General features: G+C 40.9%; 1 protein-coding gene across 2 annotated transcripts in view; it reads right to left on the reverse strand.

Moving 5' to 3' along the window:
• The window catches only part of UBE4A (ubiquitination factor E4A), a 40,096-nt gene extending 25,737 nt beyond the window's left edge, over positions 1 to 14,359 (reverse strand). Inside the window, exons 1-8 of one of the 2 annotated variants that reach the window (XM_030829737.1) lie at positions 14,266 to 14,336; positions 9,109 to 9,134; positions 8,609 to 8,770; positions 4,703 to 4,876; positions 3,974 to 4,086; positions 1,829 to 1,981; positions 827 to 986; positions 188 to 390 (exon numbers count right to left, since the gene is read on the reverse strand). In XM_030829737.1, coding sequence (XP_030685597.1) covers positions 188 to 390; positions 827 to 986; positions 1,829 to 1,981; positions 3,974 to 4,086; positions 4,703 to 4,876; positions 8,609 to 8,729 — 924 coding nt within the window. In that variant the 5' untranslated portion in view covers positions 8,730 to 8,770; positions 9,109 to 9,134; positions 14,266 to 14,336. Of the gene's footprint in view, positions 1 to 187; positions 391 to 826; positions 987 to 1,828; positions 1,982 to 3,973; positions 4,087 to 4,702; positions 4,877 to 8,608; positions 8,771 to 9,108; positions 9,135 to 14,265 lie in introns of both variants that reach the window. The other variant, XM_003253228.2, reaches the window with a different exon arrangement.
• Between the last annotated feature and the right edge of the window lie 287 nt (positions 14,360 to 14,646).

Below are 14,646 nucleotides of genomic sequence, written 5' to 3' on the forward strand. Positions count from 1 at the left end.
CCTGCTTAATCGTCTGCATGGTGAGATAAGGTGATGGGGTGGGAGGGTCTCAACACAGTTAAGCTAATAAAACAACCAAGCTATCTTTTTCTTATTTTATAGGTAGTATTATAGTGTCTTTAGGATAGGAAAGCATCATGTATTACACATCTAGCTCAACTGAATATATATCATCTTTCAGACCTACCTTTGCCATATCTTTTTGCCTCGTGAAATAGAGAAGAATATCCAGATATGCATACAAAAGGATCTGACAGAGCTCTAGATCTTTTATTCGGCCCAATAAAATATCAAACACGGGAATCATGACTTCTGGAAATGTTCTAACTTCCTCATCCAATATCAAGGCTTCAATGACCTCTTCCAGAAACTCAGTTACATCTTCAAAATCTAACAGAAGACAAATGAGACAGAAAGGAGGGCACAAGAATTTTTATATGCCTTTACACACTAGCTCTTTACTTTCAATAATCTTTTTTTTTTTTTTTTTTTTTTTTTTTTTTTTTTAGAGATGGGGGTCTTGTTTTTTTGCCCAGCCTGGAGTGTAGTGGCTATTCACAGGTGTGATTATAGCACACTACAGCCTCAAACTCCTGGGCTCAAGGGATTCTTCTGCCTCAGCCTCCAGAGTAGATGGGACTACAGGGGTGTGCCACCATGCCTGGCTTTATTCTATTGGTACTCAACCTCAAAGATCAAGATGTGAGCCCTCTTCCTTAATTTATACCTGAACCATAATGGCTCTGAGACTTTCTAATGCAATTAGTGAAATTTTAAATCTGAAAATCAAAATGTAGAAGCTTACAGATCTTGTTCATGTACTCACGGGCTCCCTGGATGGCTTCTAACATCAAATCTACCAGTTGCTCATGGATGTTTTGGTCAACATAGATCTCTGGGGTGAGAAGAACTGTTCGGGTATTGGACACAGTGAGGTTTCTGCACTGCACTGCAAAGGGTAGCAGGTTCTCTGGAACTTTGGTAATCTGCAAACAGCATGAAGAAAAGAGGGAATAGCTTAACTCTGTAATCTGGAACGAAAGTAGACATAGTGAATAGAATAGAAGAGACATACTGGTCTCCTGTGGATGCTTGAAAATTAATTAGAGATTCCTTCCTTGGTTTAAGGAATCATCTATCTGCCTATTTAAAATTCCAATCCTGGAAATATCTGGCTTAGCCTACTCTAATATTTACATCTCAGTGGAAATGAATTCATGAGCCCTTTTCTGTTTTTTGAGACAGAGTCTCGCTCTGCCACCCAGGCTGGAGTGCAGTGGTGTGATCTCAGCTCACTGCAACCTCCACCTCCCAGGTTCAAGTGATTCTCCTGCCTCAGCCTCCTGAGTAGCTGGGATTATAAACGTGTGCCACCATGCCTGGCTAATTTTTGTATTTTTAGTAAAGGTTTTGCCATGTTGGCCAGGCTGGTCTTGAACTCCTGGCCTCATGTGATCCGCCTGCATCGGCCTCCCAAAGTGCTGGGATTACAGGAGTGAGCCACTGTACCCAGCCTCATGAGACTTTTTTAAGGATGTGATTTCTAAAGAGGTTTTAGAGAAAATAGGAGGCATTGGTTAATTGGGGAGAAGGGTGGACACCAAGGTACAGAAAGGAGACACTAAAGCTTTAGTGCATCTGACATCCAGTGTTCTAAACATACTATGACATATATAAATTGATATAAAAGCTTTAGTGTCCCTGATATTCAGTTCTAGACATACTATGACATATATAAATTGAAATAAAGACTGATCCAACTCTGGCCTACATGCTAAAGTCATATCCAAGAGGACAATATAGTATTCAATGGGGATTATTCCTTTACCTCTTCCTTGGCTCTCTGGAAGCAGGAGTAAAGGTAACAAAAAATGTGCCTCTCTCCTGCATCTCGATCAGCAGAGAGATTTAGTGTTGTAGAAGAAGTCATGTTAATTAAGTGGTTGCCTGGATCTTGAAGTAATAAGCGAGCGAAGAGGGCCTATAAAGAAAACCAAACAAAAATACTAAACTATTGCAAAATTAATCTTAGAACATTAAGATGTAAAAGGTAATTCTGACACAGGTTATTAGCAAGAATCACAGATTTGAATGTAGAGTGAAGGAGAAAAAAAGGGCCCTGTATCTTTTTACTTTAGAAAATATTAGAAAATTATGGCATATATAAAGTTATCCTAAATCAAGCCTCAAGTGTCTAGTATAGCCCCAGCACAGAATAGGCATTAAAAGACTATTTGTTGAATGGTGCTGAGATCAGTGACTAAACTTAAATGTGAAATCTATTATTCTGTGTGATTGCTGATCTCATTCAGACTTATATAAAGATACTCTAAATGTGAAGTTAAACTGCAACTTGTCAACTGTCTTTCCTACCAAACTTTTATTCTTTTAATGTTACTCAGGCACCTGCAAGGTACAACGCACTGTTTTGATTTTTAAAGTGCTGTGGTTTACATGTTTGTCTCCAACAAAATTCATGTTGAAATTTGATCTCCATGTGGCACTGTTGGAGGTGGGGCTAGTGGGAGGTGTCTGGGTATGGAAGCGGATCCTCATGAATTGCTTGGTGCTATTCTCAAGGTGCTGAATGAGTTCTTGCTCTCACAAGACTGGATTAATTCTCATAGGAATGGACAAATTCCTTCCAGAGCGGGTTCTTACTAAGCCAGGACACCTCTCAGGTTTTCTCCTCTTTGCATGTGTCCTCATCGTATGTGTCCTTTGGTGACTTCCTCCACCACGTTGTGAGGCAGCACAGAAGCCCTCATCAGAGGCCAGGGGCATACCCTGAATCTTCTCAGCCTGCAGAACTGTGAGCTAAATAAACTTTTCTTTATAAATTACTGCCGGGGTGTTCTTTTTTTTTTTTTTTTAGATGGGTCTTTCTTGCTCTGTCGCCCAGGCTGGAGTGCAGTCGTGTGACTATGGCTCACTGCAGCCTCTGCCTCCCAGGCTCAAGCAATCCTCCCAACTCAGCCTCCTGAGTAGCTAGGACTTCAGGTACATGCCATCACACCCAGTTAATTCTTTGTATTTTTTGTAGAAACATGGTCTTGTTATGTTGCCAGGGCTGGTAACTCCTGGCCTGAAGAGATCCTCCCAACTTGGCCTCCCAAAGTGCTGGGATTACAGGTGTGAGGCACTGTGCCTAGTCACAGGTATTCTTTTATAGCAACACAAAACAGACTAAGATAGAAAGGATATAAAGGAAGAAAAAGTGATGGGCCTTGCCCTTAAGAACTTAAGTCTAATAGGGGAGATAAGACAGGTACATAAGAAAGCTGCAACATGAGACAGAAAGTGACAATTCCCATAAGAGATTCAGAGGCTGATTATTCTGGGTACCCAGAGGAGGGAGTAACAACTTTTATTTGGCAAGGCTTTGTAATTTTTTCTTTTTTTTTTTTGAGACAGAGTCTTGCTCTGTTGTCCAGGCTGGAGTGCAGTAGTATGATCTCGGCTCATTGCAACCTCCACCTCCTGGGTTTAAACCATTCTCCTGCCTCAGCCTCCCAAGTAGTTGGGACTACAGGAGCCCACCACCATGCCAAGCTAATTTTTTGTATTTTTAGTAGAGACGGCGTTTCACCATGTTAGCCAGATGGTCTTGATCTCCTGACCTCGTGATTCACCTGCCTCAGCCTCCCAAAGTGCTGGGATTACAGGCGTGAGTCAATGTGCCTGGCCAAGGCTTTGTAATTAAGAAGGCATTTTAACTGGTTCCTAGAGGATGGGTAGATTTGGGCATGTGGCCATGGTAGATGAAAAGATTCCAAAAGAGGAACACCACAATGTTAGAGATGCACATCCAGGTTAATTGGCGTTCTACTGGTAAAAAAAAAAAAAAAAAGAGAGAGAGAGAGAGAGAGGGATGGACATACGGACACAAGCATAAGTTGGAGAACAGTGAGCAGAATTCAGCTGCATAGCTAATTTTTGCTAAGGGCACACATTAGGAACATAAGAATATTACCTGCTCAACGTTGCTCATATCAAGCCAGTCTTGATCTTCTAGCTCTACTGCCATTTCTTCCAAATACACACAACGGCTGGGAATGCCATTCCCGCTTTTCAAGCTGGGATCACCTGGGAAATGGTTTTAATATGACAGGTTAAGGATAATGCTTCTGTCTTATACAGACAACTGATCTTGACAGCATCACTCTTGAACTGCAAATCTGACTCAAGTAATACCAGAATGATCCTGATACACAAAGCAACATCTAAAGATTCAAATCTTTTTTTTTCCCTCTAGTCACAGAGAATGGGATTTGTTATAAACCTAGCATCATGACATTTAAAGAGTAAATCCCAGACATTAGTACCAACCTTGGGGTTTAACCACAGACAGGGCACAGAGGGCAAACACTCTCTGATGCCTCTGAAGGCTTCCATCTGAATATTTAGGTTACCTCTGAGAAGAAAATGGGTTTGGCTGCCATTCCCATTTCCCTTTTAAGGTAGTAAAGGCAAGTAGCTATATAGTGCAGTCAGTATTGAAATGGGAATAAAAGTTAGATCTGTGTCTAAATACTGCTTTTAGGTCATACCAAAAGGTTCACTGAAATATAAACCCTGAGTTCCAGGGAGTGCAGTGAGTAGGTTTGTATCTAACCATTAGCTGTAATCAGTTTCAAAGAGCAAGCCCCTAGCCCAAGCTCAAATAGGAGGGGTAGAATAATGCTATAAGTTTGTAACTCACTGTTGTCCAGAGTAATAAGGAAGATCCTTTGGATCATGTGATTGATGTTGAGTTGCTCACATATTTCCTGCTGTGATCGGAATGAGCGGCTAATCTCAGCCACAGAGTAATCAAATTCATCCAGGCTCTCTGACACGCTATTATCCGAGTCATCTGGGCTAGCTGGGAGTTCATCTGCCAGAAAATGTATACTGTTAAATGTTACACCCCTTTAAGAGAGAACCAAGCATACTACCAAAAATAATAAATGTAACCAAGAGGATGATAATTTCAGATGTAAAACAAGCTAATCATCTAATTAGTGAACATCTCAAGTCAGGGAAGTTAAGTATAGGGTTTTGAAATTCCTGGCTATAAATCCTACCACATTTTACAAAGCAAAAGTTTTATTTCTATCCATAATTATACTCCACACTGCCAGAAATAGCAATGTTATCTTCTCTACAGAATCCTAGTGAACAAAGAATTACCTAATAGATCAAAATGCCTTTAATTATTTTAAATGTATGGCTTTTCTCCCTGATTTTAAGAGATCACATTTGTTTTAATAGTTCTTAACTGTACAGAAAAATATAGTATAGAAAGTCTCCTGAACCAATTCCCTAAAGACACTTAACAGTGTTCAAGAATTTTTTTCTTTTCTGGTGCTAATATTGATTACTATCTTTTTAATTTTTTTAAAAAATGGAATACTATACATAGCTCTTTTCAGCTTGCCTTTTAATCAGCACCAACACCTTTCCCTGTCAGGCCATTTAGAGGCCTACCTCACTCTTTTTAATAGCTGTATTGTATCACATCTTTTGCATGCCCTGTGGTTTATGTAGCTACTTTTCAACCCACGAACAATAGGGTTGTTTCTAGTATTTCATGATTTTAAATACTGCACTGAATACAACTTAACTCTTTTTGTTTACTTGTGTGAGTATTTCTATAGGATAAATTCACAGTAGCAGAACTGCTGGATCAAAGAGCTTGAACATTTAAAAAGTTAACATTTACTGCCTGGCATGGTGGCTCACACCTGTAATCCCAGCACTTTGGGAGGCCGAGGCGGGCGGATCACGAGGTCAGGAGATAGAGACCATCCTGGCTAACATGGTGAAACCCCATCTCTACTAATACAAAAAATTGGCCGGGCGTGGTGGCACACACCTGTAGTCCAAGTTACTCGGGAGGCTGAGGCAGGAGAATTGCTTAAACCCGGGAGGAGGAGGTTGCAGTGAGCTGAGATCGCGCCACTGCACTCCAACCTGGGTGACAGAGCAAGACTTCGTCTCAAAAAAAAAAAAAAAAAAGTTAATATTTACTACCAAGTTACCTTCAAAGAGACTGTCTGATTACATGCAAACCCAACAGTATATGAGAGAGTGCCTGTTTGAATCTTCACAAATTTTATAGGTAAAACTATTTAATGGTTGTTTTAATTGGCATTTCTCTAATGATTTATGAGAATAAATTTTTTAATCATTTGGTTATAAGTTGCATGTCACATCTTTTGTACCTTTTTTTCTTTCTTGTTACTTTTTTCTTATTGGTGAAATTCCTTCGATTTTTATTTTTAAAAAAAACTTCTGTCCTCAAAATCTGCTCCCATCCTTTGATTTTTTTTTTGAGATGGAGTCTCACTCTGTAGCCCAGGCTGGAGTGCAGTGGTGTGACCTTGGCTCACTGCAACCTCTGCCTCCCCGGTTCAAGCGATTCTCCTGCCTCAGCCAAGTAGCTGGGACTACAGGCGCCCACCACCATGCCCGGCTAATTTTTGTATTTTTAGTAGAGATGGGGTTTCACCATGTTGGCCAGGCTGGTCTCAAACTCCTGACCTCAGGTGATCCACCCTCCTCGGCCTCCCAGAGTGCTGGGATTATAGGCGCCTGTCATCATGCCCGACTAATTTTTGTGTTTTTAGTAGAGAGAGGGTTTTGTCATGTTGGCCAGGCTGGTCTCGAACTCCTGACCTCTGGTGATCTGTCCACCTAGGCCTCCCAAGGAGCTGGGATTACAGGTGTGAGCCACTGCACCCAGCCCCATCATTCATGTTGAATGACTACATAAAAGTAGTGTTATTCACTATATGCCACATATGAGTCTATATCTACTTTTCTCTATTGACAGAATGGTTACTCTGGAAGTCCAGGTAAAACTCTCAAAGTAAGAGTTGTTTCAGTGTGGTGAGTAAAAGCTCAATATAGGAAGCCAAAGGTTTTGGCAAAGTACTAATTGCTAGTGGAAACAGGTTGGACCTGGTGGCATGATAAACTCTGTAAACAAACTAGGATGATGAGTTGCCAAAATAGTAACAGAAGGGCATGTGCCTGCAATGCTCCCAACTCTAGCCAGATTTATGTCTGTTTACAGCCAGAAGGACAAGCGTTCTGTTGCTCAGCTGCTATACTGTTGAGTTTTTCTCTGACCTCCAATGGTGACAGAAGCTAAGAATCTGTTTAGCAAAATTTCCCTCAACCACATACTCATAAATCATACTTTCTCATTCCTTATTTTTCCTATTTTTCACTCTGCTTTTTCCCCTACAATCTTCTAAACCAGAGTTTCCCATTCTGGCCCCGTATCATAGAAATCTGGGAGAGATTTCAGAGACTGAAAATATCATGTTAAAAAAAATCAACATTGATTTTGTTTTTCCCTTGCATCAATCACTCATTTGTCTTGCCTTTACCTCTTTTTTCTTCAGCCCTTTCTGATTGAAAGGCTAAAAGTCAGCTATGCACCTGAATGTTTTTTTTTAAAATAAACAAAATAAAGGGAAAATGCAAACACTTCTCCTTCTCTCAAAAGAAAAACAGTATTATTCTTTTCGGAGAGAGGAGAAGGGAAGCAATTTCTGGTTTGAAAGATTGTGAATATCTTCAGAAGACTAACATATTTGAGAAAAATCCTAATTCTTCTAGCGTATATGTCTCCTTATAGGAGGAAGCTGGACTTGATCTTAAATTTGGTCCCTGGCCGGGCACGGTGGCTCACACCTATAATCCCAGCACTTTGGGAGGCTGAGGTGGGTGGATCACGAGGTCAGGAGATCGAGACCACGGTGAAACCCCGTCTCTACTAAAAATACAAAAAATTAACCGGGCATGGTGGTGGGTGCCTGTAGTCCCAGCTACTCTGGAGGCTGAGGCAGGAGAATGGCATGAACCTGGGAGGGTGGAGCTTGCAGTGAGCCAAGATCGCGCCACTGCACTCCAGCCTGGGCGACAGAGCGAGACTCCGTCTCAAAAAAAAAAAAAAAAAAAAAAAAAAATTCGGTCCCTGAAAGAAAACCATTTTTTCTGATTAGTGAGATGTTATTCAGTTTTTTTTCAGCTAAGGATCAGATTTTTTTTAAAAAGTCTGTCCTAACAGGACTAAGCTACAAACGATGCCACTCACTGGAACAGAAGAAGCACTTTGCTTGGGAGGGCCTTTGAAGTGCTGAGCTTAAGAGCAAGTCTCATTTGCCTACAGGTCAAAAAGATTTTATAGTTCTTCCTTTTACATCTACTTTCTGTAGCGGCACATGACTTGCTTTCTACATCTACACTTACCACCTCAGTGTCCTATTTTAGAAACATTTATTTAAATAGCTTTTACTAGGTGATTTTTTTTTTCTTTTAAAGAAAACAGCCTGACAGCTTTGGGATCACGACTGGCATCTGTTACTATGGAACCACCTGTTATCTGGTCTCTTTTTGTACAGTGGAGAGGGCAGGGGAGGGGAGGGACTCACAACAAAACCAACAACAAAAGCAAACAAACAAAAAAACCCCAATTTCTGCTCTAAACGAAAACAAAAACCAACTTTTGTTCCAAACTTAAATTCCAATTGCAATTAAGGACTCATAGAATACTTAATTTGGGAAGACCCCATTCTGGGTCATCTTATTTGCTGCTATTGGCTTCCCCACTTACCAGATTGTTGCTTCAGCTGCTCTTTTTGGATTGCCGCAAACTGTTTGGCATCAGCCAGGGAGCCAAAAAGAGCAGCAAAGGGGTTACTTGAGATGTTGTTGTTATTCTCCTGGTCTGTCATTTCACTTTAAGGTATCCTCCATCCAGACCTAGTGGGAGGGGCTGTTTAAAGGACAGGTATTAGACACAAGAGGGCAGATAACACAATAGCTGTAATATACCTGTGGTTGTTTCTTTTCCCATTTCTCAAATACAATACATTTAAAAAGACTTTGGGTTAAGATTTTCCAATTCCTGTCCCCAAACTCAAGACATTTTTGGCAAAATGGTTACAAACCTACTAGCTGGACTTGGTGGCTTGATTTGGGGATAGCTAAAACTAAAAAGTCTAAAACATGTTCAGCTGGAATGCATTTATCTGTTGATATGCCTTTATTTGCTATACCTTTAAGAAAACAGATTAAGTAGAAAGAATTATTGAAGTCAAAGAGAGAACTCACCTACTAATTGTAATAACAATGTGGCACTGAAAAATAATAAGACAAGAATTATGGATTTCCCAAGAATTAAGCTGGCAGTCTAGTTCTCATTCACTGGGGCGAGGACAAGGCACTTCTATGACTTAGGGCTGGGGATGGATATTTCTCAGCTACATATAAATTAAGTAAAAGCCCATATCTTAGATTTGGACTCTGGCAAATCAGGATTGGAAGCAGTTCAGCTCTATGTTGTGGGTTTTTAACATAGATTAAGCAATCTATTTATTTCTAGGCTTAAAAATACTGATATTTCTTCCACTAAAAATTAAATGGTCTTTGCTTCATGCTATATCTAACCTTCACTGTTTACCTGATTTCTTAAAATAATACTGAAGAAACACGAATTCCAACGGTCAGGTCTACTGTGTAATATGAAATATATATACCTCAAAGGTGTTTAGTAGAGCTGACTGAGCCTGCATTCACACTCTTCTGATTACATTTCCTCATTCGAGACTAAGTGAACTCAGTGGCACAACAGAATAAGCAGGGCTCCCTGAAAGGCTTTCTCCCTTTCTGAAATTTTAAGGCCATGACATAGAAATATTAAATACAACCCTGAAAAGGGTGGGAAGAGACAAAGGGTATGAATGTTTTGTTCACAAGGATCTTGAACTGCTACAAGAACAGAGACCTTAGAAATAGCGGGGGTAGGGGTATAAAGGAAGAAAAAAAGAACATTTGGTCTACCTTTAGTTTATCGAGGCAAGACTCCTCACAGGATCATATTAACAAAAGCTAATGTGGGCCAGGTGCAGTGGCTCATGCCTGCAATCCCAGCACCTTGGGTGGCTAAGGCAGGTGGATCACCTGAGGTCAGGAGTTCAAGACCAGCCTGGCCAACATGGTGAAACCCCATCTCTACTAAAACACGAAAATTAGCCAGGCATGGTGGCAGGTGCCTGTAATCCCAGCTACTTGGGAGGCGGGAGGCTGAGGCAGGAGAATTGCTTGAACTTGGGAGGCAGAGGTTGCAGAGAGCTGAGATTGTGCCACTGAACTTCAACCTGGGTGACAGAGCGAGACTTCGTCTCAAAAAAAAAAAAAAAAAAAAAAAAAAGAAAAGCCAATGTGGTCGAAAAAGTTACCCTTATTTACCAGAGAAAGAGATTATTTATAACATTTCTTGACAATTCTGAGGCATCTTCAGCACTTGCTTCATGCTCCTCTGCCATTTTTTCCACACAAGAGCTAACGGCTAATTAGCTGTAATGACTTAGGCAGTCTAGTCTCCTCTCAGCGCAGCTCAAAGTTTTACTGCTTCAAGGAATTGAACTGTTATTTGGATTTTTGGTAGAGATAGGGTATCACCATGTTGGCCAGGCTGGTCTCGAATTCCTGACCTCAAGTGATCCTCCCACCTCGGCCTCCCAAAGTGCTGGGATTATAGGCATGAGTCACTGCGTCTGGCCTTCTGTATTTTATTTTTTGCTATGTATATTTCAGTCAAGCTTAATAATGCAAAAAAAGGGAAAGATACCATATTTAGTATCGAAATTAACGAAAGGGATTTTCCCCATGTAATTACTGCATAAGTTTATTACCTCTAGTTAATGTAAAAACACCAACAATTGTCTTATTGTTAGCTGACCACCATTCTACTTCCATCCTAAAATACCTCAAATTCCAGAGGAATGCAAAAAGTATATTGAACTCTTGTTATTTCTCTCTCTAAAACATCACATTCATTTTTTTCCTTTGGGTATCCACTCCACTCAATCCAGAAGAGGCTGACCAGTTCAGAAGGGGTTGACCTCACCTACTAGCCCCAGGAATGAACATACAAGTCTGGCCAGGCTAAAAAGAATACAGCATTTTCCGGCCAAAGCAATTGATCCAGGAGGGGGCACAAGACACTATGGAGACCTAACAGAGTCAATGAATACCAGCTTCAGGACTTCAGTTGAATCTACGGAAAAGTGAGTTTGTTCTTGCTTGAGTTGCTAGGCCGGTAAGATAGATTTGCCATCTTTACACCATTTAGAAAAGGCCTAGCCTAAAACCAACATACACTAGAAAATAGAATTGAGAGATGGAAAGATAAGTCTGGACTTTTCAGTTATAAAAACCAATAAAATTTCCCTAAATGCCTAAACCAGTTTTATGTTTTTTAAAACACAACTGAAAAGTGTCCAGATTATTACAAAGGACATGCATCACCTGCAACACATAAGCAGAAAGGAAGCTGAAAGCCAGGAATATAGGACATATGACAGAGAAGCTCTTAAGACTATCAAGAAGGCCGGGCACGGTGGCTCATGCTTATGATCCCAGCACTTTGGGAGGCCAAGGCGGGCGGATCATGAGGTCAGGAGTTCAAGACCAGCATGACCAACATGGTGAAACCCCATCTCTACTTAAAACACACAAAAAAATTAGCCAGGTTTGGTGGCGTGCACCTGTAATCCCAGCTACTCAGGAGGCTGAGGCAGGAGAATTGCTCGAACTTGGGAGGCGGAGGTTGCAGTGAGCCAAGATCGTGCCACTGCACTCCAGCCTGGGCAACAGAGGGAAACTGTCTCAAACAAACAAACAAACAAAAAGACTATCAAGAGAAACAAAAAGAATTTATCACCATAAATTGCATTACTTCCTTCTTTCTCAACACCATACTGTTGCACCGTATAAAGAAACTAGCTTTCTACATTTTACCTCTATTTCTACTAGGATTTTAAACTTTCTGCATTGTCTTTCTAAGCAGATCTTCTACATTGCTAGGCTGTAAGCTCTTTTGATTACATGTTCATATCCGATTATTCTTTCTTCTGTGTCTGGCATTATACATCACAATCACAAAATTCTAAATAAGTAGTTATTGAATGGCTTCAATCTTACATGTAGTTCTTTCTGAACTCCTTGTAATCAACAGCATCACCCATGATCCTACTTCAAGGTAAAGGCTTTACTACTTGTCTTAGGTTGCAATGGAAGGTCAAGCTACCAGGCTAGATGCTGGTTCTTTGGTATCTTGGCATGTGTAGAATGGTGGATGGAAATAAGTCTCTGTTGTCATCTCTACTATCTGTGAAAAACAAAAAGGTTCTCACCTACCTTTCACTAAGCTCATCTTTTTCACACATACGCCAAATCTGTGCACAAATTTTTTTCACAAAAAAAGGGCTAAAACTGTGTAGTCACTTACAGAAAAATTTTACAGGAAAAAGGACTGATCACTTGATGAGAACCTTTGTGGAGATGCCAGTTTAGATTTGTTCAATGGACTTACCAAAGTAAATAAGAGTACCTAGATAATCACGCACTCTAAAGGTCTGATAAAATGAAACCTAAATATTTTGTTTAATATTCAATAATGTCACTCGGGATTTACAATCTCCTATTTTCAGGGCCGGGTGCAGTAGGTCACGCCTGTAATCCCAGCACTTTGGGAGGCCAAGGCGGACAGATCACTTGAAGTCAGGAGTTTGAGACCAGCCTGGCCAATGTGGTGAAACCCCGTCTCTACTAAAAGCGATTACTGGCACATACCACCACACCTTAGCCAGGCTGTAATCCCACTACTTGGGAGGCTGAGGCAGGAGAATCACTTTAAACTGGGAGATGGAGGTTGCCATGAGCTGAGATCGTGCCACTGCACTCCAGAGCAGAGCCTGGGTGACAGAGCCAGACTCTGTCTCAAAAAAAAATATATATATATATCTATATATATATATATCTAGATATATCTCTCTCTATATATCTATATATATATATCTCTATATATATCTATATATATCTCTCTATATATATCTATATATATCTCTCTATATATCTCTATATATATCTATATATCTCTATATATATATCTATATATACACACACACGTATAAGTATGTATTTTTTTTCCTATTTTCAACTGCCATACAGAGATACAACACTATCCTGTTGTCAGACACTTTGGGATGGTACAGCTACCAACGTTAGAAGCTTTTGGATTTGATTCTTTTAAAATATATCCTCCTTGAAAACAAGTTTCACTCTGATATACTTGCTGCAAAGATCTATATCTATAATAGCTGTCCTACAAAATTCTGTCACTTCCTCCTGATTCAAGCTTTTGTTTATGAATAGTACCACTAATCCTTTAAGACCATTGTCAGCTCTCATGAACACACAAGTGTGTTAACATCAGACTTGGTATTGTTTTTAAACAGAAATATCTGGAACATTTTGTAAAACTGGGATTGTCAAAATCAAGCTCTATCAAATCATACTCCCATAAGGTCTGTGTCTTGGCAAATAATACATATATCAATTTAAAATAGAAATTAAAATATCAATTTAAAATAAAAATTAAAAAACAATTTTCGTTGTCGTATGCTTCACCTAACACTATCAGGCCATGCTAATGTGGCAACAAATTCCATCAACACATCTATCTGCAACCTAGAAGGATCTCAAGTCAAAAAGCAGACAGCAGTCCTTCTTGGATCCCATTTTATCGCAGGTGGGCTTCCACGTGAGACCAAAACAGTAAATGACAGCGAGACTAAACACATGCCTGCTCTCAGGGCATAAAACTGATCCTAAAGGGAAGGCTCATCAAATATAAGCTCATGAGGCATGGTCACTCAATTTTGGAAGTGTCTTCTAAACCCAAGGAAACACGAAGCAGAGTGCTCCAAGAGTTATCTGTGGTGAACTCGTCACCTGCCATAAGAAATATCAACACCCTGACGTATGCATTCAACTGGTTTGCTTACGACTCGCGATTAATCTTATCTTCTTGCATCTGCCTATTTGTTATCTACTCTTTATATTTTATCCTTCCATGTTCCATAAGGGATTCGCGGGAAGGAGGGAGATCCACCCGCCCCGGGGCACGTTCTAGATAAAGTAAGTTAAAAGATAATGCAATGATAGGGCTCCGGCCTCTTCCAGGAGGGGCTTGGCAAAGATGGGGACAAAAATGTACAGAGAGACATCAGAAGCTGGGGCACTGTAAGGGGTTCCAAATCAGACAGGGTCGAAGTTCAAGAAGGAGAAGGTCCCTGGTTAGGAAAGCACAGAAGGAATTTGGAGAAGATAAGAGTGAACAGGCCTGAAGAGGCATTGGACCAGCAGAAAATATCACAACTTAAAGTCAACGACCCCGTCCCCTGACGCTATCGCCTGTCTTACCAGAGCCTGAAGTGCCAGCAGCGACGACACGACAGAATCTCAGCGGCCGAAGGGTTCCCACTTCCGACTCAGCACTGTAACCGGAAGTTACGTCATCAACAAACGCCGGGGCATGTGGAAGTTCATCTCCGCGCCGGAAGCATGGTGTGCAGGCTCACCCGGGGGACCGGCGCGCAAATGCTCCTACAGCGCATGCGCTATCTTGTTAGCGGCGGGCTGGAGGCGGGGCGGAAGTGGCAGGAAGTGGCCTTGGGATCGGATTGTGGGGGCGGGAGTTGGTCCACCTGGCAGTGAGCTTTGGAGTATAGAATATGAGGCCGGGTTTTGGAAACCAGCGTACAGAGGGCAGATAAGACTCTGTGATCCCTGGCTCCACTCTCA

Source organism: Nomascus leucogenys, chromosome 15, assembly GCF_006542625.1.
Source record: "Nomascus leucogenys isolate Asia chromosome 15, Asia_NLE_v1, whole genome shotgun sequence".
Lineage (NCBI taxonomy): Eukaryota > Metazoa > Chordata > Mammalia > Primates > Hylobatidae > Nomascus > Nomascus leucogenys.